The sequence below is a fragment of the Rhinoraja longicauda genome, unplaced genomic scaffold, assembly GCF_053455715.1.
Source record: "Rhinoraja longicauda isolate Sanriku21f unplaced genomic scaffold, sRhiLon1.1 Scf000861, whole genome shotgun sequence".
Lineage (NCBI taxonomy): Eukaryota > Metazoa > Chordata > Chondrichthyes > Rajiformes > Arhynchobatidae > Rhinoraja > Rhinoraja longicauda.
Window position 1 is genome coordinate 1 of NW_027602077.1, and position 22,897 is coordinate 22,897.

At 39.4% G+C, this 22,897-nt stretch overlaps 1 protein-coding gene across 1 annotated transcript; it reads left to right on the plus strand.

Moving 5' to 3' along the window:
• Window positions 1–9,724: 9,724 nt before the first annotated feature.
• On the plus strand, window positions 9,725–15,640 carry LOC144591322 (homeobox protein Hox-A10-like). The gene is made up of 2 exons (XM_078395561.1): window positions 9,725–10,436; window positions 15,369–15,640. Exons 1-2 carry the CDS (start codon window positions 9,725–9,727, stop codon window positions 15,638–15,640), a joined length of 984 nt encoding a protein of 327 aa, XP_078251687.1.
• The last annotated feature ends 7,257 nt before the right edge of the window (window positions 15,641–22,897 follow it).

Below are 22,897 nucleotides of genomic sequence, written 5' to 3' on the forward strand. Positions count from 1 at the left end.
GCTTTAATGCACAAGTGTCTTTGAAATTAATGTGTATGAGGAAACTGCAGATGCTGGTTTAAAAATTATTTGAAAGTAACATATTTTCCGACCTGGACCTTAAATGTATATAAATACCACCACCATTTTCTTCTCCGTAAAGACTTCCTGGCAACCGCCAAAAAGCCTACAGACAAGCAGATCTTTAAAACTAGAACATGTTTAATGTGATACAGATAGGAAAATAATAATCTCTCCAACGGAGCGACAGTTTCCTATCGTCCAGCGTGTTATTTTTTTAGCGAACACGACAAGACAATTGACAATTCAGGTGTTTTTTGACTCAGTCAGGACACAAATTGGCGACTTTATTTGTGAAAACCAAGCTTCAAATATAGGAAGCAATGATGATTTGAACCGTTGTGTAACTTAAATATATATCACACATGATATCAAAATGAAATTCGTAGCATTGTTGTACGGTTTAATTCTACAAAAACACAGCAACAGGAAGAAAAAGAAATTTGATCCTTTAGTTGAATTAGTTCAAGGCGATCACAGGTTTGAGTGCCAACCGGTCCATTTGTGGAGCAAACACTGCCCTCAAGTGGTTAATCCAAGTATTGCGATAGTGATCTGTATTTTCCAGTTAGCCATCTCCTGCTGAGAAAATAGTTTCGAAAATGAGATTATTGGAGTCAAAGGCTCTTTTTTCGTCTGAGCAAATGAATAGTAATCAATGTTTGACTCTGTAAATGAATAAATATTTCGCATGGTCAGGCTGAAATCGTGATATTATTCCACTTTTGCAAGACTACTTCAAACACTGATTTAGGCAATTAACAGTGATTAATGTTTTACAGATTGATAAATATTTTATTGTGAACAGTGAAGTAAAACAAGGATTGCATTTTGAAGCCAATGGAGACAATTGGTTTGGAGACATTCCCTTTTCGTATTCTTCCCAGGCAAAATGGGAAGGGAAAAATCATACAAAATCGCATTCGAAAGTATTTAGTAAACACACTTGCTGTATTTTTATGCAAAGCCAATATGCAAAATATCCAGTCCACGTTCAACTTCTTTTGGAGCAAACAGCATGTTCAAATGAACACTTTACGCAAACACGCAACTTTGTTTAATTGTCCTCATTTAGTTCTTTGATTAGTCAAATGCCGCTTGATGGTGCTGTTTTTCTCCAGGGTGTATTCATTCGTACCAGAAGGATTCGTTGGAAATCTATTTGTGCCTTTTGACTGTTTGTAAATGTTCTCTGATCCCAACGTTGTGTACTTACTAGGCAGCAGCTGCATATTTCCAATGCAAGTTTGGGTTGCTGGCTAGCAGCTAGCATACGCGACTTTAGTGCGACATTCCAAAAGTGAATATATTTTTAATCGAAAAGGCATAACGTAAAATACAGGATTGTATCGGATGAGCGAAAGTAAAAAAATTATGGTGTTTATTTCATTTTGCGTGTAGCATCGCATTCATAAGTTTTATCAAGATGCAGCAGTCGCCAAGAATATTGCATTTTGTATCTAATTGTAGACGCATTGCGTTTAACTTATAATTTGACCTGGCGCCTGTTAACTCTGCCGATTAAATGTTAGCACGGCGTGTCAGAAAATTGGTATGCTTTACATATAATTATTCTAAATTTATTTCAATTCAAATTGAGTGCTAAATTCTAACCTTTATACTCCAATAGCATCAATGGTAAAATGAATAAGATAATAATTTTTAAATGTTGGTCGTGTTGATTACATTATGATCTTACAATCGCTGATTTAGCTGGTGAACTCAGGCTGATAGCCGCCCAACAGTTAACATCCGGTGCATGGTTGTCCCGAACAGAAAGTTATATTTATCTACAGGCCACAGAGCTTTGTCACCTTGTAAAATGACTATGTTATTTATCCAAGAATTTCAATTCCAGGCTCCGGAAATTTAATAGAAAATTAGAAGGGAAGTGATTTTTATTTTTCCAAATAGAAAATAGGTTGAATTGGGATTTGGTGATGACGTGCGGTGCGTCAATGTCAAAGTCAGATAGAAAGAAATCCGGAAGGCAGACAAAGCCTTCAGAAATTCCCATTATGAGGGGAAGTGCTGGAGTAATTGAGCGGGACAATGTGGACAGATGTATCCACCTTCTCCAGAGATGCTGCCTGACCCCCTGAGTTGCTCCACCAATTTTTGCCTATTTAGATAAACTAGCATCTGCAATTCCTTCTCTCTCTCTCTCTCTCTCTCTCTCTCTCTCTCTCTCTCTCTCTCTCTCTCTCTCTCTCTCTCTCTCTCTCTCTCTCTCTCTCTCTCTCTCTCTCTCTCTCTCTCTCTCTCTCTCTCTCTCACACACACACATACATATATAGAATTACATGAGAGAGGTATATATAAATTAAAATGCGTTTTGTGATGTGGTGATCGCTACAATACTGCACTTGGATATCAGAAATGCATAAGTTCGTAGGAAAGGACAGTTAGATGTACAAATAGACAGACAGACAAACAGGCAGGCAGGCAGGCAGACAGATTAATGGATAGATAGAAAGCTAGATCGATAGAAATTAATGGACAAATCAACAAAGATATATAAGCAACAAGCCGAAAGGGCAAACAATTATGCAGGCTGACTAATTTCACTTCTCTGAAGTTGTAATATTCCTGAGATATCTCTGAAAAAATACATTTCCCCCCATCTTCAGCAACAAGAGGGAATGAAATTATTGTCGGAAACCCCAGACCATAAAAGGCATAAATATAGAATAAACAAGGTGGACAATTATAATGGAACAAACAATAATGAAAAGTCCTTCCGGACTAAATACGTGGATGCTAAATCATAGCAGTATTACTTCCTGGAATACACTGGGGTCTCTTGTTAAACTTAAATTTTCGATCGCGCTTCTTGTTCTGAATTTTAAGTTTCAAAGAAATGAATGTAGAATGAGGTGTAACTGAGTTTTATTGAAAATCTGGAGGGGTTTCGAACAGACTTGGAGAGAAAATATGACCTCACCTTCACCTTGAAGGAATTAACATAAACACAGGTTGATTTGACATTTATTGATAATACGTTACTAATAAGTCAGAGGCTTGAAAAGATTTGGAAGAAAGGACCGATCAGGTAACGATGGCATGTTGATCTAAGCCTTGTACTTGATTAGTCTGTTGTTATTGAAAGAAGATAGAAGTCAGGAGAAAAATAAATATCTCGACAAGGAACCAGCGGCGGGGAGAGAAGACAAGATCACGCCATCTTGGCGAACTGAGGCGGATAGATAGATAGATAGATAGATAGATAGATAGATAGATAGATAGATAGATAGATAGATAGATAGATAGATAGATAGATAGATAGATAGATAGATAGATAGGTAGGTAGATAGATAGATAGATAGATAGATAGATAGATAGATAGATAGATAGATAGATAGATAGATAGATAGATAGATAGATAGATAGATAGATAGATAGATAGATAGATAGATAGATAGAATGGTGAATGGATGGATGGATCAAGAAGAGCTGCGTACACGTTGAATAACGTTTTCTGATTTCTACCACTAGAATATGGATTGAATGGAGGTACCATCATTCTGTGTATTTTATTGGTTTCATCTCATAAGGTCATAAGGTCGTAAGTGATAGGAGCAGATTTAGGCCATTCGGCCCATCATGTCTACACCGCCATTCGATCATGGCTGATCTATCTCTCCTTCCTAACCCCATTCTCCTGCCTTCTTCCAATAACCCCTGACACCCGTAGAATTTCAACTACAGTGGAGAGTTACGCGATGTGATTTCTGTGGCTTATTCAATCCTGAAATGGACTGTCAGTGGATTGTGCGGACATTGGATCATGGTTTATTTGTTGGATCGCGCTCTTCTTTCTCTCGGAGACTCTCAGTAAGATTCCGGAATTAAACGAGAAATTAAACAGGAACAGTCTGCGAGTCCTTTCGAGATTCTGAAACCAGTTTAATTCCTTTCTTTCTGAACTTAATTCGAACCTCATGCTAAATATTTGCTTATTTTTGATGGTTCCCATTTGGGTTTGAGTTGAAAAAGACCAACGGTCAATTTTCCGTGATGATCGGCCAGAAATATCGCGGGCAATTAACCGAAGGCCCTGGAATCAAATCCAACCTTTCCCCAGTTTGTTAGTTTATGTCGATCTAAAAACAGGTGTGCGTTGATCTTATAGCAGCCATTGATTCTAACGAGTAAATACATTCCAGTCGTTGCAAACCAATCCATCTAATGCTCGTTATGTTGAAATGTATGTTCACTTATATGTATATAAATAGACAGGTTCTGGCGATCTATTCGTATTTTCTTCTGTCGGCGTTCCAAAGCGTTGTTAGACTGCTGAGATTTTCTCTTACGACGGTCAGTTTCCTGACATAGGACAGACGAATTTCATTGTTGAACACCTGAAGGAAAATCCCAAAACGCTAGAAACGAAAAAGCCACGACATGTTGTCTAGCTTTGTGATTTATAAAATCACTATTGTTATTAACGGTGTTGAATAAATGTTACATTCTTTGCCGGGGCTGAAACTTTAAAAGCTCTAGATGCCCTGTCGCCCATTTATATTCTACATCATCCAGTATATTTGTCAACCGTTTTTTTTTGTGGCCTGCGTCCGATTTTTGTTTTGAAGTTCTCTTTGGGGTGATTTTGAACGAAAGATCGGTGCGCTAGAGATACGGAAAAGTAAAAAGTGAAGAGTGAAGAGTTGTGGTGTTGGCCCGCCGTGGACGAGGAAAGCACGGCAGTGCAGTCTCGTGTCTCATGTGAATAGTTACATGTACCGAAAAAGAGACAATGCAATTCGCACTTGCTGCGTATCCGTAAACGTAATACAGGCAGATAATCTATAATAAACAAACAAAAAAAACAAAACAATAAGTTAATATCCACAACACTAGAGTAATAAACGAAGTCCTTCGTGTAACCAAAGACAGTCCGTAGAAGTTCATAGTTAAGGTTGGTCTTGTCCAATGTTCAAGGGCTTGATGGTTGTTGGGAAGAAGCTGTTCTTGAACCTGGTCGTCACGGTTTTCAAACTCTTGTTCCCTGTTCCTGACCGAAGGGGTGAAATGAGAGCGAGACCAGGTTGAGGCGAGTCTTTGAGCTAGTGAGCACAGACACAAAGCCACAGCAAGCAGCTTGGTCTGAATAGTGGATTCTGTAAATCTGTGTTCGATTACAGTTTCCTCGTAAATTTTATTAATTAGATTTTCTCCGGTGACTTATCGTTGACGCGATATGGATTGGAATTCGAAATTATTGCGCGTCCCTAAGAAAGTAATTCCTGCAAGAATTTCTCAAAGCTAGAAGGGACCTGGCGCCATTTTATGGTAGATATTCTGTACACAAAACGTTGCTCCCCCCTCATCTTCCTCACGGGTAATTCTGAACGAAACGTTATTAAACAGTGTTAACAACCGTGAAAATCTGGCCCTAACCAGGACGATTTCTTAGCTCAAATACGAGAGTATGATTGCGAATCTTTCATAAACAATGTTTAAGTCCGGTTCCTTTTACTCCTGCGGTCATCTCCACTGCACGCATCTAATTTAAATAATTTGAAATTATATATGGTTCGTTTTGTCACCATCTGGCCACCAGCACCGTAGACCAAACTGTGCGCATTACTGCCTCGTTTTTTGACCGGCCTGGTAATTGTAGTCGTAAATCCTGTGAATTCTGTACACTCCTTGAGGTGCATAGAAAGCCCGAGGTCGGTTTTGATCATTCCTACAGTTGGATTAAGATGAAGGAACAATACACGAAGCACAAATTTGTCCTAGAAGATGTAGCTTGTGTTTTATTTTATTTTGATAAGCTAAAATCTCAGACAGACATTTTGCCAAAAGTATACTTATTTTTAAAGGCGTCCTGCGTATTGCATTGCTCTGTAAATCCAAGTTTTCAGCAGGATATTCGTCTGACCGCTACACGGTTTGCCAAGGCCGAGTGCAGTGATCACCTTGAAGTTCGCGTCTAAACGTCTCTTTAAAATTACAGATGGCGAACAATTGTTCTGAATTTCGGCTTCCATTCGAAGCAATGTTCCATTCCCTATGCTTAATTCCATTCCTTATTAATTTAGTTAACCCTATTGGGCGGTGAGGCAGAACTTGAAGTATACTGCCTCAGTATAAATCTTCTTAAAATATTGATTACTTGATAGAATTTGCATGAAATATCCTAGGTTTTATTTGAGCGCCAGTATTCATTTCTGTTACCGTTCCTGAGAAGATCCACAGTTTTGCAGCGGTGTGTCCTTCGGATAAAGCCCATCTCCAGCAAACTCACTTATCATAAATAACCGCGTGTGTCACATGTTACAGTGCGTATTTATGCCCGATTATCAGACAATATGGATTAGGATAACCAAGCGCCATCGAAACAACTGGGCCGTCTTTGTTTCGTACCTGTATGGATAAATAACACAATGTAATTGTGTATCCGGCTCGCAGTTGTGTCTATTGCCCGTTCCGACCTACTCCACAGTTCGTAGTCTTGTGTGTGCAGATAAACGCCTGTGTACGGGGGGGGGGGGGGGGGGGGGGGACGGACGGACTGGGAGGGGGATTGGCGTGAGCGAGTGAATTTTTGTCTTCTGTACCGCACTCTATTCTAATGAGAGAGGAGATAATCTCAGTTATTAAGCTGCCTGGCTGAGAACTAGTCTCAAGGGTTTGGGATTGATGAAGTGAACTCAACCCTCTGCGAAATATCACTCCCTAACTTACCCTTAGTTTTACTTTAATTTATTGTCACGTGGAACGGGGTACCGTGAAAAGCTTTTGTTGCGTGCTAACCGGTCAGCGGAAAGACAATAAATAGAAACATAGAAAACTCGGCCCCTTCGAGCCAGCACCGCCATTCAACATGATCATGGCTGATCATCCGGAATCAGTACCCAGTTCCTGCTTTCTCCCCATATCCCTTGATGCCGTTAGCCCCAAGAGTTTTGTCCAGCTCTCTCTTGAATACATGATTACAATCGAGCCAGATACTTGGTACGCACAGGTATAGGTGATGTTCCCCAGCCCGACCCCTTAACTCACGCATCGTCCGCCCGCTTCATTGGGTTTTTACATTTGCCTAGACGGTGCCCAACTTACAATACTCCGGGCTCTCGGTCTAAGTAGGATACGGGATTATCCTTCACTGTATTCTCGTGGAATTGGTATCTCAGTCATTTTTTTGCAGAATTATTGCTGCCGTTTTGAGTGGAGGGAAATTGACCCCTGGCGTATTTGGTACACGTGGCAATAACACAGTGTAATCTGCTGTTGGGGGTTTGAAACATCACCCGGTTATGAATAGCAGGCGCCCTGATCTCCATTAAAAAAAATCATTTCAGGTGGGTGATATATTTGTCGGGTTGAGCAGATACTGCAAACTCCAGTCAGGGTCAATAACAGCAAAAAGCAGGAGATCGATCCCATTGCAAAATTACATTACATCTTGAGATTTTAAAAAAAAGGCGTGGAGTTTTAGTTTTAGTAACCAGAGCAGGTTTAATTGAGATTGAAAACGACAACTTCGCCAAATCTGCAGTTAGTCAGATGTCCATAAAATACTCCTCTCTGTCAACGTTGGGATTTAAACATTTGTGTTCAGAAATATGTGCAGTTGGATTCATGAGTCCGCGCAGGGGGAGGATTTACAAAACTGAAACTTTTTTTAAAATTATGTGAGATTTTCTGGTTCTGGAGTTGGCTTCTTTGCGCAGATTACACGGGTCTAAAATACTCACTGTCGGCTCATGCGCAACCTATATAGACTTTACTTGTTCTTTAAAAAAAAAACAAGATTGGCGTTAACTTTATGGTGAACCTTCTTCAGAAGAAGGGTCTCGACCCGAAACGTCACCCGTTCCTTCTCTCCAGAGATGCTGCCTGCCCCGCTGAGTTACTCCAGCTTTTTGTGTCTACCTTCGGTTTACACCAGCATCTGCAGTTCCTTCTTACACAAACTTTATTGTGAAGACGTGTTTGCTCTGGAAATTTGATGTTACATAAACACCTTAGGTGTGCATGAACTCAGGTTTAATAGTCATGCATAAACAGTTCAACAATTGATCCCTTAATGCGGATCTCTGCAAAATATACCGCTGGTCCGTGATTGTTTTGGTTCGGAAAGCACTACGTGAATGTGCTTTAAATATTTGCTACATCCGCAAGATTATCGTTAATTTATTTATTGTCATTTTGATTTATGCCGGTGGTCAGCTCCCGAACCAGCCGTGCTGCAATAAAGTATGAAATTAAATATAGCAGGTTCTAAGCAAGTGAACCGTCAATAAATTACTCGGTTTTATCGCTGAAACAGCAAATAAGGGGTCTGAAGGGTTCGATAATTTAAAAGGGCAAAGAGAAAGGACTAGGACATAAAATGGAGCTGAAAAGTGAATCCTGTTTTTGTTACCATTGAAAAAATACAGAGTACGTGAGGCTCTCGGGGTACTATGGGTAAATAAGAAAAGACATACCGAAATATTCTTGGTTTCAGTGGCTGATTGTAAGGATTTGACCGCGTGAAGGGAAAATCTCGATAGATCGAATCGTGAACCCTATTCCAGTCCCATAATACAACGCCGGGCAGTGAATGACCCCAGCACAGAAATGTATTATCTGTTGTAAATCATTTACGGTGCATTGTTACATACAGTGTCTGTAGAAAGAGCATGGAACATTTATTAGATTTGCGAACCATTTTACCATTTATGCGTAATATGCCACTATTACCAAATACAACAAGTTTATACTTCGCTGTCAAGGCCACGCCTGTGCGAGAAAGTAAATTATACATCAAGCTTCAGTGCAATTACTGTAACTACAAATTTTATGCTCAATCGATGTAAGATTGTTAATGTAATTTAACTGCCTGGCTTTATTGAAACCATCCATTAACACTCAGACTTTCCAATAAATTACATATATATGCAGTGCAGAAAATAACTGCAGATGCTGGTACAAATCGAAGGTATTTATTTCACAAAACGCTGGAGTAACTCAGCAGGTCAGGCAGCATCTCAGGAGAGAAGGAATGGGTGACGTTACGGGTCGAGATCCTTCTTCAGACTGATATATATGTATGCGCATGTTGTGTATATTACAGTTTGATCATCACGCTTATTGTTGGAGGTGCCGATATTGTAATGTAAATGAAAGTATTTGTGTCCATGATTCTTTCAACATTCGCGTTATGTTCTCGTTTGTTGCTTTCTATCACGTTTTTACCAAGAGCGATTGGAAAATTGCAGAGCTCCTTCAGCGATGCTGTCGTCGCCATAATGTCTGAAAAGCTGACTGTGACTGTAAATTGTAAACTTCTTGTCCTTAACGTTGTCCCGAGAAGCGTTAATCACGTGAAGGGGTTTGGCAAAAGGGGCAGGATTACGCACTACCTTGGTTAGTAAAAGCTGAATTAACAAGCTTGTATTTGTCACGGTAACTAGGTGTTACTGAACGTCAGAAATGCATCAATTTTCCTCTCATTTCAAAACCCAGTCGGGTAGGAGGGGCCGGCGCTGCGTTCGTGGATTCCGATTGGCCGCTTGAAAGGAAGTTGTCCACAGGCGACGTCTGATGAGTCCAAGAGACATGTTAGTTTGATAAGGACCTTCTTTTCCAATGCCACCTCCCCCCCACACCACCACCTTCCCCCCACCCCACCCCCATCTGGCCCTGCTCAACAAATTAAGCTGCAGCTATGTCATGTTCGGAGAATTCTACACCAAGATCGTTTTCAGTGAGGGCTTTAATCAGCTCCAACCAGCCTGGACCTTACTATCCTGGGGGTTATTTGTCCTCTGGATCGGAGCAGGGCTACGGGGCACAGAGTTGTCATCGTAAACACGACGAGATGAACCATCAGCAAGGTCTAGGGTTGGTTCCACACCAGTACGTGTCAGGTATGGCAGGGTGGGCAACACCATCAGTACCCGGCCACGCCAGCCGTCTCCAGCAGATAAACGCTTACTCCTTCGCGTCCAGCGTGAAGGAAGAAGCCAACTATTGTTTACTGGACGGGGATAAACATGCGAAGGCGGCCCCGGAGGTGTCTGTGTACCCGAGGGTGATCTCTGAAATGTGCACCAGTGATAGTGGCAGAGTCCCAGTCCCCATCTATTTCCGTTCAGAACCGAGCTACACACCCAGCAAACCCGCGGATTACAACCAGCCGCCGTCAGCCGCGGCCCCATGCTCGATCACTTCCAGCCTTCCCTTCACCTCTTCCTTCGCCACGTCGCCTTCCTCCTCCAAACCAGGTGAAAAGGCCGTGAAAGTGATCGGCTCGAGCGACCCCGTCCGCAGGAACCCGGCAAAGCCCACAGAAGGGGGACAGAGTGACTTTGTACAAGATACACCCACTTTAGACTTCCCTGGCGGGGACCCGGCTCGTTCCGAGAGAGAAACAAAAGGTGAGTAAAAAAGCTTGAAAGAAACCCAGGCAAGCAATTACACGCATTTGGAGCAGGAACGCAGAACAGTTCTCTCATCTGCGCAAGGTGACTTTATTTAGGCTGTAAAGGACCCTTTTTGTCCACAACACAAAAGACCCACAGTCCAAATTAATACCTTGAGTAATTTATAGGACAGGCCCTTTGCGGCAGAGTAAATTGCAAACACGTTTAAGTGACCCTTTTAAAGATCAAAACAGCGAAAGATTTCTGTTCTGCAGGCAATTTCTCAATCGCATAAAAACTGCTGTAAATGTCCCCAATAAAAATAACCATCTAGGCAAAACAAATGCAATTGTGACTTTCAGGAATTATTTGAGAATGGATTGGAACAAAAATTCCAAAAGCTGATATTTCAAATGCAACATTAATATGAAATAGCGTTGGGTCACCAAAATACAGAGGATCGTGCCAACATATTAATGTAACCACAAACATTTAGGCACATTTTATGATCAGTAATGACTGATCATAGTTAAACGCTTACAAGACATATATCATTCCAAATATAAAGCAGATAAACGTGTGCCCATGTGTACATATAATGGAGTGAGAAACAAGGTGAAAAGTCGCACAAATTCGCAAGAATACTTATACGTACTTTGGTGTCAATATATTTATGTTTTTATAGGTGTGACAGAAAGAGCGAGTGGGAAAGCAAGAGCGTTGAGCTCGAATGACACTGTAAGGTTTTATAGACGTTCATGCATACAGGTTAATACACACGGATGGATATTGGCGTAAATAAAAAATACAGAGAGTGGTCGGGTTTTGGAACTGCTCTGTGAGCACCACATTGGTGACCATCAATATTTTGCATGACTTGTTGTGGGTTGCTGATGGATGGGACGTAAGCCTGGCATCACGAGAACAACAAGATGGGCAACTAGACAACGGCCTCTCAATGATAGCTCGTGTATCAAACCGTGCTAAGATGCAACCATAAATTCCAAATGATGAATATAAATAAAATGAGCTTGTTGGCAGTATCTGCTGTTTACTTAAGGTCGGCATGCTGCTATGGAGCTAAATTATGGCGCCAAATAATAATTGCACCACACAGCGCTGCAGTGATATTACTGCGTTGTTTCATGAAATCTTGCTGCTCCTTAAATTAGTAAGAAATGTGTGGCATCGACAAATATATTATTTTTCCAAGATATCTGAAACAGCGTTTTTTTCCCCCAATTGGTGCCAACAATTTCATTCGTGCCAATAAACTGGCTTTTTCGATTTTCTTGGCATTGCGTCGCACATTTGTTTGGGAATTTCCTTGTGTTTAATGGAAGGGCAAGGCAATAATATAAAATATAAAGCAGGCTAACGTTTACCACTTCTCAAGAGGAAAGGGTTAGTAAACACCAGGATGCAATAACTCAGAGGAAGTTGCAACTAATAGGGATCTACCAAAACGGATTTCCTCCATTACACTCACACACACCAAAGTAGTAAAAAAAACTCCAAAACAAAGCCATTTCAACACGACTCGGCAAATCCTTTGTAATAAATAAAAAGGTGATCTCTAACGGGTTGAATGGTTAGTTCCTTGTTTGTGTCTGGTCTTCCCTGTGTGATATTGAGACCTAAATATATGTCGAAGGGATAGGCTGCTCTTTCCTTCAGACACTGACTTTATTGAGTGTTTACCCATATAATCGGGTGTCACAAACCAAGAGACCAAACTAGACATCAAGTCACAATGGCGTATAGAAATGTTAGCATTGTTATGGAAATGTGAGACATGTTAGTTACACGTTACACTTAGAATCTGAGTCAAAGTATTGTACCTCGGCCTGATGTATCCCTTGTCAGACGAGATATACAAGAAATAAACCTTTCAGGTCAAATTAGCTGATAATTAGGAAGAGACATTGAACTTTTTCTAATTTCTAATTGATATTTTGAGCGTGAAAGTTATTGATAATATTTGGTGCAAGAACGTAAGTTAAATGAGGAGTCCAATCGAGCTACATGCTGGGAAGTTCCGACTTAAAGATCTTTGGTCGAACGACATATTGACCTGCCTGGGCATTGCTACCATTTACTAACAAGCATCTTCATTTGATACGACTCTTCTGTTTACTTTAGAACGAATGAATCGTTGGACTGTTCTCTGAGAGATCACTCATCGCTGGCTGAATATAATTCCGCAGAGAGCAATATCGTCCAGAAATGCTTTGTTTAAAAACATAAGCAAAACGTGTGCTGCATAGAACAGCTGGCATGCCACATTTCTGGAGATTATGTGACTTCCCGGTTTCTATTTTTTAATGGAAATACATAAAAAGAAAAACTAAACTTAATGACAAACTCGCGCCATCTTTACTGTTCTGAAGTAATATCAGTTTCACACAAAGAGTCTAATGATATTAGATAGCTGCTAATGAAGATCTACTTTTTAATTGAATTGGAATTCCACATATTTTGAAAGACACAATCCATGCTAATAACAACGGAAAGTGTAATGCGACGATATGATTCGATTTAAATGTATTCGTTGGTTCTTCATTTGCAATACGTGTTGTTATTATTCATTTAGAATAGTTGACAAGACTTAAACTATGAATATAGTTCAAACATATAATCACTATCAATTGAGATTTCCCAGCATTTTGTTAGCAGACGTTATGCTGTAATTAATTAACAAACTACTCTGCAATCCATTTTAATTTTTAACTCTCGATTCTGCTTTGGCGTATTTCATCTCAAGTCCTTGGCACTCTGAACACTTAGTCAAATGAGTCTTTTTGTGATTTTAACTTAGGACCGGAGAGGCACCCACAGCATGTAATCCCTGCGTTGTTGGAAGCACCCTTAATTAATTAAGTTAGTTGAATAACTAAGCTCTTCTTCACGACATAAGTTACGTGAAATGAACAGCGCACTATCTGTAAGATAAAAGTATCGGAGAAGCCTAGAAGATGCCAGACCATCAATATCTGAGTTTTGTTTTTCTTTTGAAACTTTTATCTCATTTGGTAAACAGGTGAAGGAAATGTTAGAATTTTAAACATGTGCTTCTATGTATGAAATTAAAAAGAAAATATCACAAGTTGACATGTATTTCATATTATCTGTCGCCACAATATGCAGAAGGAACATTCGTAATGCGCTGCAGTTATTTCAATATCAGTCCACGCACACAGGCTTGTATTAAACGACGTTTTGTGTAACTTTATAAACATACTTGAGGAATGTAATATCCGGAATTATTGCGTTAAATATTGGGAATTGTAATATGAAACTTAGCGTGATGGATTTTTTTATAAGAGTTTTTGAATTCTCAGCAAGGTCACGGTCAACCATTAACCATTTGCGTTTAGGTTCAGCAGCGACATTCGGATTGTTCCGGATTGAAAGCTTTCGGGGAAAAGAAGAACCCTGTTGCTCATTCTGCGCCATTTCGTGATCTGTCGACGTTTTAAAAAATGGTATCAGTTTTTTTCTGGGACATTAACTCAGAGCAACTGTATATGCAAAAATGGCGTGTTTCCCACGTGGCATAATGTTTATTCCTGTGTTTCAAAATTAAGATTGTACTCTCTGTACGACTATAGTTAAGACCAATGAAATTACCATTGATGTTTCGTTGTCATCTAGGCCCTTTGTAATGTCCTCTCTTAGAACTATCTAAACGTATACAGTTGACAGGATTTCGTTATTACATTTAATATTTATCATGCATAACAAACTTTTACTACACAGATGGTGGAAAACATGGATAAGTCCTGTGTCTACAATTTGCCAATCGTCACAATAATGTATCGCATACCAATATAACGCCGCATCGGCAGATGCATTTAATAGTGCGAATTAGCTCAAGCAATACGATAGGCAGAGAAAATTCGCTGTTTTGAAATGCATGACTTTACGTTTCAGCATTGTGAGTTTCATCAACGTACTGTGAACAACTTAGCGAATGGCAAAATATTGCACCACCTTTTGGCATTATAACTAACAAAATAAATATGGAAGTTTTAACTAAAGAAAGAAAAATAAAATGTTTTCCAAGTAGCCTGATGCCTCGGTTGAAAAGAATGTGTGTCCATATTTTAATTTCTTTCTCGCTCGCTGCTAGGGAGTTACTTTCTCTCCCTTATATAAAACGTTAACGTGAAAATTTCATGCAAATACATTATGGGACTTAAAGATTATTTTGTAAGGTGAGAACTCACTTTTAAAAGAATCCAGCAGCATTGCATTTTGCAAGTTGGTAGGTGTTTAATAGATTTTAGCGAGATATCTGCAGGGTATAAACCTCTTGATCTTAAACTTGTAAACCAGGGTGTTTATGCCATTAATTAAATTTTATTTCCTGCTAATGCAAAATTCTATCCGTTGCGGGGTAAGCATAACGACGTTCACAGAGCAGCTATTAAGATTTCAAGTCTATTTGCAGTCGACGTGGAAGGTCCTGGCAATAGCAATAGGGCACAGTGCAGTGGGCATTGGTTTTGATATTTCCCTTTACAGTTCATTCACTCCCATTGATTCCCAGTCTTACCGGAAATCGCATGTTCGATGCAATATGCATTCAATATAACATTTCAATTTGAAGTTAGGTAGGCACTGGCTGTGCTTATTCGTCTATGAGCAATCTCCCCATTTAAGTAACGCTGGAATATATTTTGTTGATCGCAAAGTTGTACTCCAGCAATGCAGTATAATGGCCGCGAGGTTTCACAATCGTCTATAGCATTCAATGATGGGGATGAAGGAAAATATCAAGGGTTCATATCCCCCCAGTAAACAATGAGCTGAAATTCTGACTCACTCCCCGCTCCCTAGTCAGAAAGCTCTTTGAAGCTCCTGGGTATTACACTGTTGGCGGTAAAATAGGGAAAGCCGATAATTCATCAGGTCATTTGACAATTTGTTTTTCCCGATTGACAGAAAGCGCGAAGACCGAGAGTACGACAAACTGGATGACTGCGAAGGGAGGAAGAAAGAAACGTTGTCCGTACAGCAAGTACCAGACTCTGGAACTGGAAAAGGAGTTTCTCTTTAACATGTACTTGACTCGAGAGCGCCGCCTGGAGATCAGTCGAGGCGTGAATCTAACCGACAGGCAGGTCAAAATCTGGTTTCAAAACAGAAGAATGAAGCTGAAAAAGATGAGCCGAGAGCACAGGATTCGAGAAATATCAACTGCTTTCCCCATCTGAAAACGTCACGATGCTTTGATTTGATTAAAGAAGAGACGACGAACAATGTCGTGGAGGAATCCGAATACTACAACAGCATTGGAAGATGGGGAAGGGGAGGGGAGGGGGAAAGGTTGGAGGGGGGGATTTGCTAGACATTGGGACGAGTTACAAGTTCAGGTCTAGTCACCAGAACTACTTGGAGAAACTTCAGAGGAAGGCGAAATGGTGGCATTGCGAACTTGTAATTTCAACCCAATGGGCTTACCTTCTGCAAAACAAATTTAACAAACGCTGAAGACTCTGTTCCCGTTCAGGAGAACATTAATTGTCATGATTCATGTAGCATCATTTCTCATAGTCGTGCCGAATGAATCGTAAAGCAAAAACCCAAGAAGTCAATAACACATCGGGCTTTTTTTGTTCGTTTTCTTCTTTTAGGTGCTTATAAACTATTTTTTATTAATTCAGCATTTATGTATTATGCTTAGAAGACTTATTATTTTAAGGGAACTTCCATTTAGTGAAGGACATAGAGAATTGACAGTTGGACGAGAACACCATATAAGCTTCTGGCATATTTTGCCCGCAAAAGTATCTGAAGCGTTTATAAAGTATAAATCAACAGACCATCAAAGTACTGGGAGCCATGGACGCGTGGTTATTCAAAGGATGTGGCTCACCAAATTAAATTTGTGGTATTTATTTTACTTATCTTCGGTTTCATCTCGTTTTCTTTTATTGTAAGTTACACAGGAGGACAGAAAGGTAAATATAAATATATAATCCATGAGCGTGGAGCAGATGTGAGAGACGCTGGTCATTGTGTGGACATTAATTATAAATTATTTCAGTTATTCCCATATTCTTTCAGTAAACACCCCCCCCCCCCCCCCCAACCAAGTCCCAAGTACGAACTTGTACATTAAAACATTTTTCCTGGAGGACTCCAGATATACCCAAACATATCCCATGAAGTTAAATAGAAGTGCATGGGACAACGAAACAACGAGGCATTCAGTGCATGCCGTTCTAAGTAAGATTATAACGCGCGTCTGTTCGGCGTTCAGGGCAAAAGAAATAAGAGTAGGCCTCTAGGCCCCTGGCGCTTGTTCCACCATTTAATGAAGTCATGGCTGATCTTTTATCCCAGCGCACTTTCCTGCACTAATCCCATATCCCTTGACTCCCTTAATATCTAAAGCTCAATTGACCCTTGACTAGAATATACCAAGTAACTCGTTCTCCGCCGCTCTCTTGGGCAGCGTATTCAAACGTCTCGAAGAACGAAACGACTTGAAGTTTTAAAACTAAAATCGCATTGGGATCATGCGGACTACCGTCGAGGTTAACACAACATTCCATAATTGACGCGGTTCAACGTCTGGAAATTTCTATTAACTTAGATTCTGCAACACGTTAATTTAAAACATATTAGTTAGTACAACGAAAGGAGCAAGTAACAAGATTGAACTCATGATTGATATATAAAAGAATATTTACCCTCTGGGTTTTTTTCTGGCAGTGTTACTTTGACTGACTTAAAGAGGCTAAAATCAGTCACGAATAAACATGCACACCTGGCACATATCTCCTAAAACCCAAAACAATTTGTAAAGACTCCCGGTAGCTATTAATTTCATTTTTATTGCAAACTGCTGGTGACCTACACTTTTCCCCCTTGCATCCTGGACCTCACGTTGGGGAACTAAATGTTTAACAAGTCTGAGCTTCAAGTTTAGCTTTCCTTTCTCACACTGCTCCACGCCGAGTGAAGAGCTCCGACCAAACGTAAAACAATTTGAGAAACCACTAACTTAAAGCGAAATTTTAATTCTATTTGCAGACTACTTACATCGGCAAATTAAAATATGTACACACAATGCTAATGAAAAGTAAAACCAATGAAGGACTCTATTAAAAAATCTGTAGCAGTGATCACGTGGCCATAGAGTAATTGAGGAGAACTCAGCATGTAATATACTATCGGTGCTGATTAGGCCTCTTACACCTTTAGTGGACATTCTACATAAACCGTGTTTTGTATTGATTAATACATTGTGTTTTATAAACATTCATCAAAATATCTGACATTTAACACGTGCAAAGAGCATGATCCTGTCGTCTCAATTCGTTTTTCAGGTGGTGGAGGTTTGTCAGATACGAACTGTGTAACGTTGGATTAAAATGTTATATTTATTTTAAAAATAGTGTAAAAAGAATTGTTATACCAAAGATTATTAACTTTGTGTCCATCGCATCTTGTTTATAATCAAGCACTCTGAACTCTGCACAACGTCCTTGCAAGAGACGGGGATAAAAAAAAGGGAGTGTTAGTACTTGATCAATATGAAAACCCACTCCTCGGTGTTTAGATGAAGTATTTTGTTTTCATGTTGGTCAACCAATGCAACGACTTTCTTCTGTAAAGCATATTCTGTATATATCACGGCTTGAAGTCGTTGCATCGTTTCCTAGGCATTGTTACAGGTCAATATTAAAACACAAATTTAAAAAAAACAGTGTTTGTCTGCATTTCTGTAGTTTCAAAAATTGTTTGTTATTTAATATTTTCAAATCTACTTAAATTTATTGGGGCTATTTAGTGGCTCTCCCTTGAAGCCTGACTCGTGTATATCATGCACCGTGGTTGGCTGATTGTGGACCCGTGAAATTGACCTGAAATGGACAACTTGGTAGTTGAGAGGGGAAAAAAAGACAGAGAATTGTGATTTTCCCAGCCCCAAAGCAATCCCTCGCAGTTTGAAATGTATTTGGTATCCGGTGTCGGCGATTTAAATACCATCGAGACGGTCGTAACCTGACTGTGGGCACCGACGATGCTCCATGGACAAACACGTCTACATTTGTAAGGTTTTATGGCAGCTAAATGTGTTTGGCAAGCTGCTGTCATGTAGGACTTGTTGGACTTGGGCAGTTTGGCTGTGAACGGCACGCCACAAGACATAGCTTTGAGATCAGGAAATGGTCATCCTTCTCTTTTCTTGACAACTGGATAACTTGGCTTTCAAGATTTTGGAAAACGTGAGGAAAATGGTAGGACATTGTTGTCACGTCAGATACATATATATATATATTCTGCAGCGACATTTTATAAGAATGGTTACTAAGACTTTGACTTTGTAGAAATTTGAACTTTAATATTTTCCAAATTAGTTGATGTCAACAGTTCGGTGATCAGCTTAAAAGGTGAAATGTTGACTCATCCCTGCGGTATTGAAGCAGATTAGTGAGGTTTGTGGCTACGCCGACCTATAGTGTCATGGCACAGACAAAGTAAGATTAACACGCTACGGTCTACACTGTTAGAACAATTCAAAATGGTTAGACAGGATTCCTGAGCAGGCATTGACTTTCATATTTAATCACCTATCTTCACATTTCTTATAATTATTTGCTTTTATTATTTGATGTTTTAATAACCGTATCCAGCAGAAGCATATTTTGCATAGTTGGTCTTTATTTTACTGTTCGGCCCGTTAGGACCAGGCACTGGCGCCAGCGAAATTGAACTGTTGAGTGACTTAGGTAGTTTCATGTTGTTGGGCTTCTGTTTGATCGCAGTGACAAGAAACTGCCTGAATTACCCCAGTTATTGACATCGCAAACTTTTGGATTTTAAATAAACAAAAGTGGAGTCGCTGGCATTTGCGACGAAGAAATAAAATTGTATATATGTATCAACGTGTTGCAGAAGGATGGTGGCTCAAACAAGGCCTGGTGAGCATTGTTTTTGAAGATGAACCGAGGAATCAAATTGTCTAATTATCTCCAATACGATACATGCATAGATGGTAACATAACGTCTGTGCAATCAAATAACATGGCATGTTAACTCGTTCAAATTCTGTATACTTTCCTCAATGCTAAATATATAGTTGTGGAATTGCGTTGTTGGGGCTAATTGTTGGATTAACTTGTCTACTTCTGAGAATCCAGCATCCTACGTGGGAAGAAAGGCGAATTAATAATGTACAGAAATTCGTGTATATATATATAAATATATAAATATGTGTATGTGTGTGTGTGTGTGTGTGTGTGTGTATGTGTGTGTGTACGCACGCGTGTGTATGTACTGTATGTATATATATACATACACACACACACACACATATATATATATTAATGTATATATACATATTTATTTATATATGCGTGTGTATGTGTGCGCGCGCGCTTGTGTGTGTATATATATACACACACACAAGCGCGCGCGCACACATACACACGCATATATAAATAAATATGTATATATACATTAATATATATATATGTGTGTGTGTGTGTGTTCGTGTGTGTGTATATGTGTGTGTGTGTGTGTGTATATATATATGCGTGTGTGTGTATACTCTATTTACTCACGAACTTCAATCTTCATAATACTATGTATTATTTGGTATATATATGTATGTGGCTGTGTGTATGTCTGTCTGTGTATTTATACACACACACACACACACACACACACACACACACACACACACACACACACACACACACACACACACACACACACACACACACACACACACACACACACACAGAAACGACACAGAAACGACCCACGAACTTAAGAAATTAAGCCATTCGCTCCTGGCTACTACCAAGCTGTGCAAGTCTACGAGTTTAAATGAAGTTTTAAACGCCCGGCATCTTTAACAATAACGAGTTTCTGCTGTCTCCCTCTGCTTGGTACATTTAATGGTGCGTTGAAAATATGCAGATGAGCAGGACCCACGCACTACATATATATATAGACACCAAATAACTGTACATTGTGTAATGAAGGTTGAAGTTCGTGGGTCGTTTCTGTGAAGTTATGGCTGATTGAAGAATTGATTCCGTATTGCTCAACTTATTTCTCTGTTTAGTGGCAGAAGAATATAAAGGCGCTGATAAACTGCATGGTCTACTTTATAGTATGTTTGCGTTGTTTCATCAGGTGGCTTGATCAGATGTAAATTATAATTTAAGAAAACATAATTTAACATATGAGATGGCGAATGTAAGCACGTTCCACACGGCCAATCATAAGGTGATATTTGTGGCCTTGCAAGTCTGATATTTTCGGTTCCAGGATGTAATTTATCCAAGCATGTATTAATATGTATATTAATCAATCAATCAATAATAATGATTGTGCAGAGCTTTATACTGAACAAATGCAGATGGATATTATTCTTGGTGGGGATATTCAAATGGTTCACAAGATAAGGAGACAAGACCGCCTCAGTTTGGACCATTTGGAGAGGGTTGGGTTTTCTCTCCTCACATTCCCGTTTCAGCGATATCTTTAAAAATTGGAAGTTTGGCTAGCAGTTCCACAATTCGTTGGTTTTAACTGTCAGTGGGCAATCTGGTCCGCCGGCAAAATTATTACCGGCTCCTGCGTAAAACACTCCAAACACGATACCTAGTCGCCCAGTGATTATGGAAGGGAATTAAAGTAAAGGATGTTAATATCATATGTGGTTTGGCCATGTTTTATAACTGTATAACTCTCTTTTCCTCATGTGTTGAATGCTATTTATTACAAACGAGCTTCGTTTGTTTTTCCTGCTCATCTGCATATTTTCAATGCACCATTAAATGTACCAAGCAGAGGGAGACAGCAGGAACTCGTTTTTGTTAAAGATGCCGGGCGTTTAAAACTTCATTTAAACTCATGGACTTGCACAGCTTGGTAGTAGCCAGGAGCGAATGGGTTCATTTCTTGTGCATTTAGGTTTGATATAAACCTCTTTCTTTAAATCTAAATGCGGCGATCCCACCCCAATGGTTCGCAGCGACCCCGAACGACAGGACGTTTCCTATTCATGATGCTGGCGCTGGAGACAAACGCCATTTTTTTGGTTGGCAGCGATCTGGATATGTGGTGTAAAAGACTTTAAAATATAACCGCATCAATGTGGAATGCACTGAAATTGTCCGTTGATCTGCACTGATTGAACATAGATTCGCATTAGGGCTCCGGTGCACAGAAATTTGTAGAGTAAATCTAGCCATAAATTTCTTTGTCCTTTTACAATCTTAATCGTTAAAATGCGGTTGTTACGCGTTATGCTTAAGTTACAATGTGCCTCCGTTCTCTTGTTTAGGAACTGTTACCGTCTCTATTTGAAACACATTTGACTGACTACATAAAATAGAAAAACAGGCTTTGTCGCTAGCTCTCTAATGGCCCAGAGTGTCATTATTCGTTTTACTTTGTTGACAGTGAAAGTCCAATCGCTATGAAGATCTGTGAAAACTAGGTTGTGTGTGTTTAAATATCTTATTTGCGAAAATAAGGCAATGCAATCTCTAAAGACACGTCAGGAAATTCATAGTTTGATTGCGCCAGTGTTGTTATCGCTTTAAGAGAGAGATAGTCGGAGTCCTTGAAGCTGCAGTTGAACATGTGCACACCAACAGCGTAGCCGATTTGTGGTTTTTCATTGTAAAATGGGTACCCACGAATAACAATCGTGAACCTTGTCGTGCTTCAAATGGCCAGAAAGAAGAATTTTAATTTCACAAATACAATAACTATATAGTCAATGGCCTCACAGTCCCAACACTTGATTGGCTTCAGGAAGTATCCTTATTTTATAAACCTATTTTGGGTGTCAATGGAAATAAATATCCATGAACTGAATCTCTTGAAAAGCATATTTACTAGTGACAATCAGATCTTTATTAATGAAGTTTACGCCATGAAAAGATTTAATTTCCCCCCTAGATTTGAACAAAGTTGTTGCAGACAAGATGTCCTCTTAATTCATAAGGATCATAACATTCATCAGAAAATGCAGATGTGATGTCTTTAGCCCTAATCCAAACGCAGTTTTTATGCCAAATTACAGGCCCGCTTAATTTAGTTGCAAAACCTGTATGTTGAAAGTTAAACTCATTAGTTCACTAGATAATATCCGTATCAAATTTAAACTGATGTGGTAGCACCTAAGACCGTTATTTTCAATAATAATTAAGATGGGCAGTGTTTTAAGAGGAAAATATTCTCAAAATGTATTCTTTGTTTATGACTGAACTTTTGAAAGTATAGTGGGAGCTAAGTAAACGTTTTTACGAAGGGAACAGAGAACAGAATAACAACATTATTTTTATTCACATACAAGACAAATGTATATATTTTGTATGTCCATAAAATGATGTACATTTGCAAATATATACCCAACGACAGTAAAAAGTATATAGATTCCGTTTTGTATTGATCTGATCAAATATTTAACTATTCTGTCTTCGATGTCCGTTATA

Bases quoted from the DNA above. Each gene is read 5' to 3' on its own strand.
- LOC144591322 (XM_078395561.1), top strand. From the start codon at position 9,725: ATGTCATGTTCGGAGAATTCTACACCAAGATCGTTTTCAGTGAGGGCT. The intron at 10,437-15,368 runs GTGAGTAAAAAA...CCCGATTGACAG, and splicing joins TTCCGAGAGAGAAACAAAAG to AAAGCGCGAAGACCGAGAGT.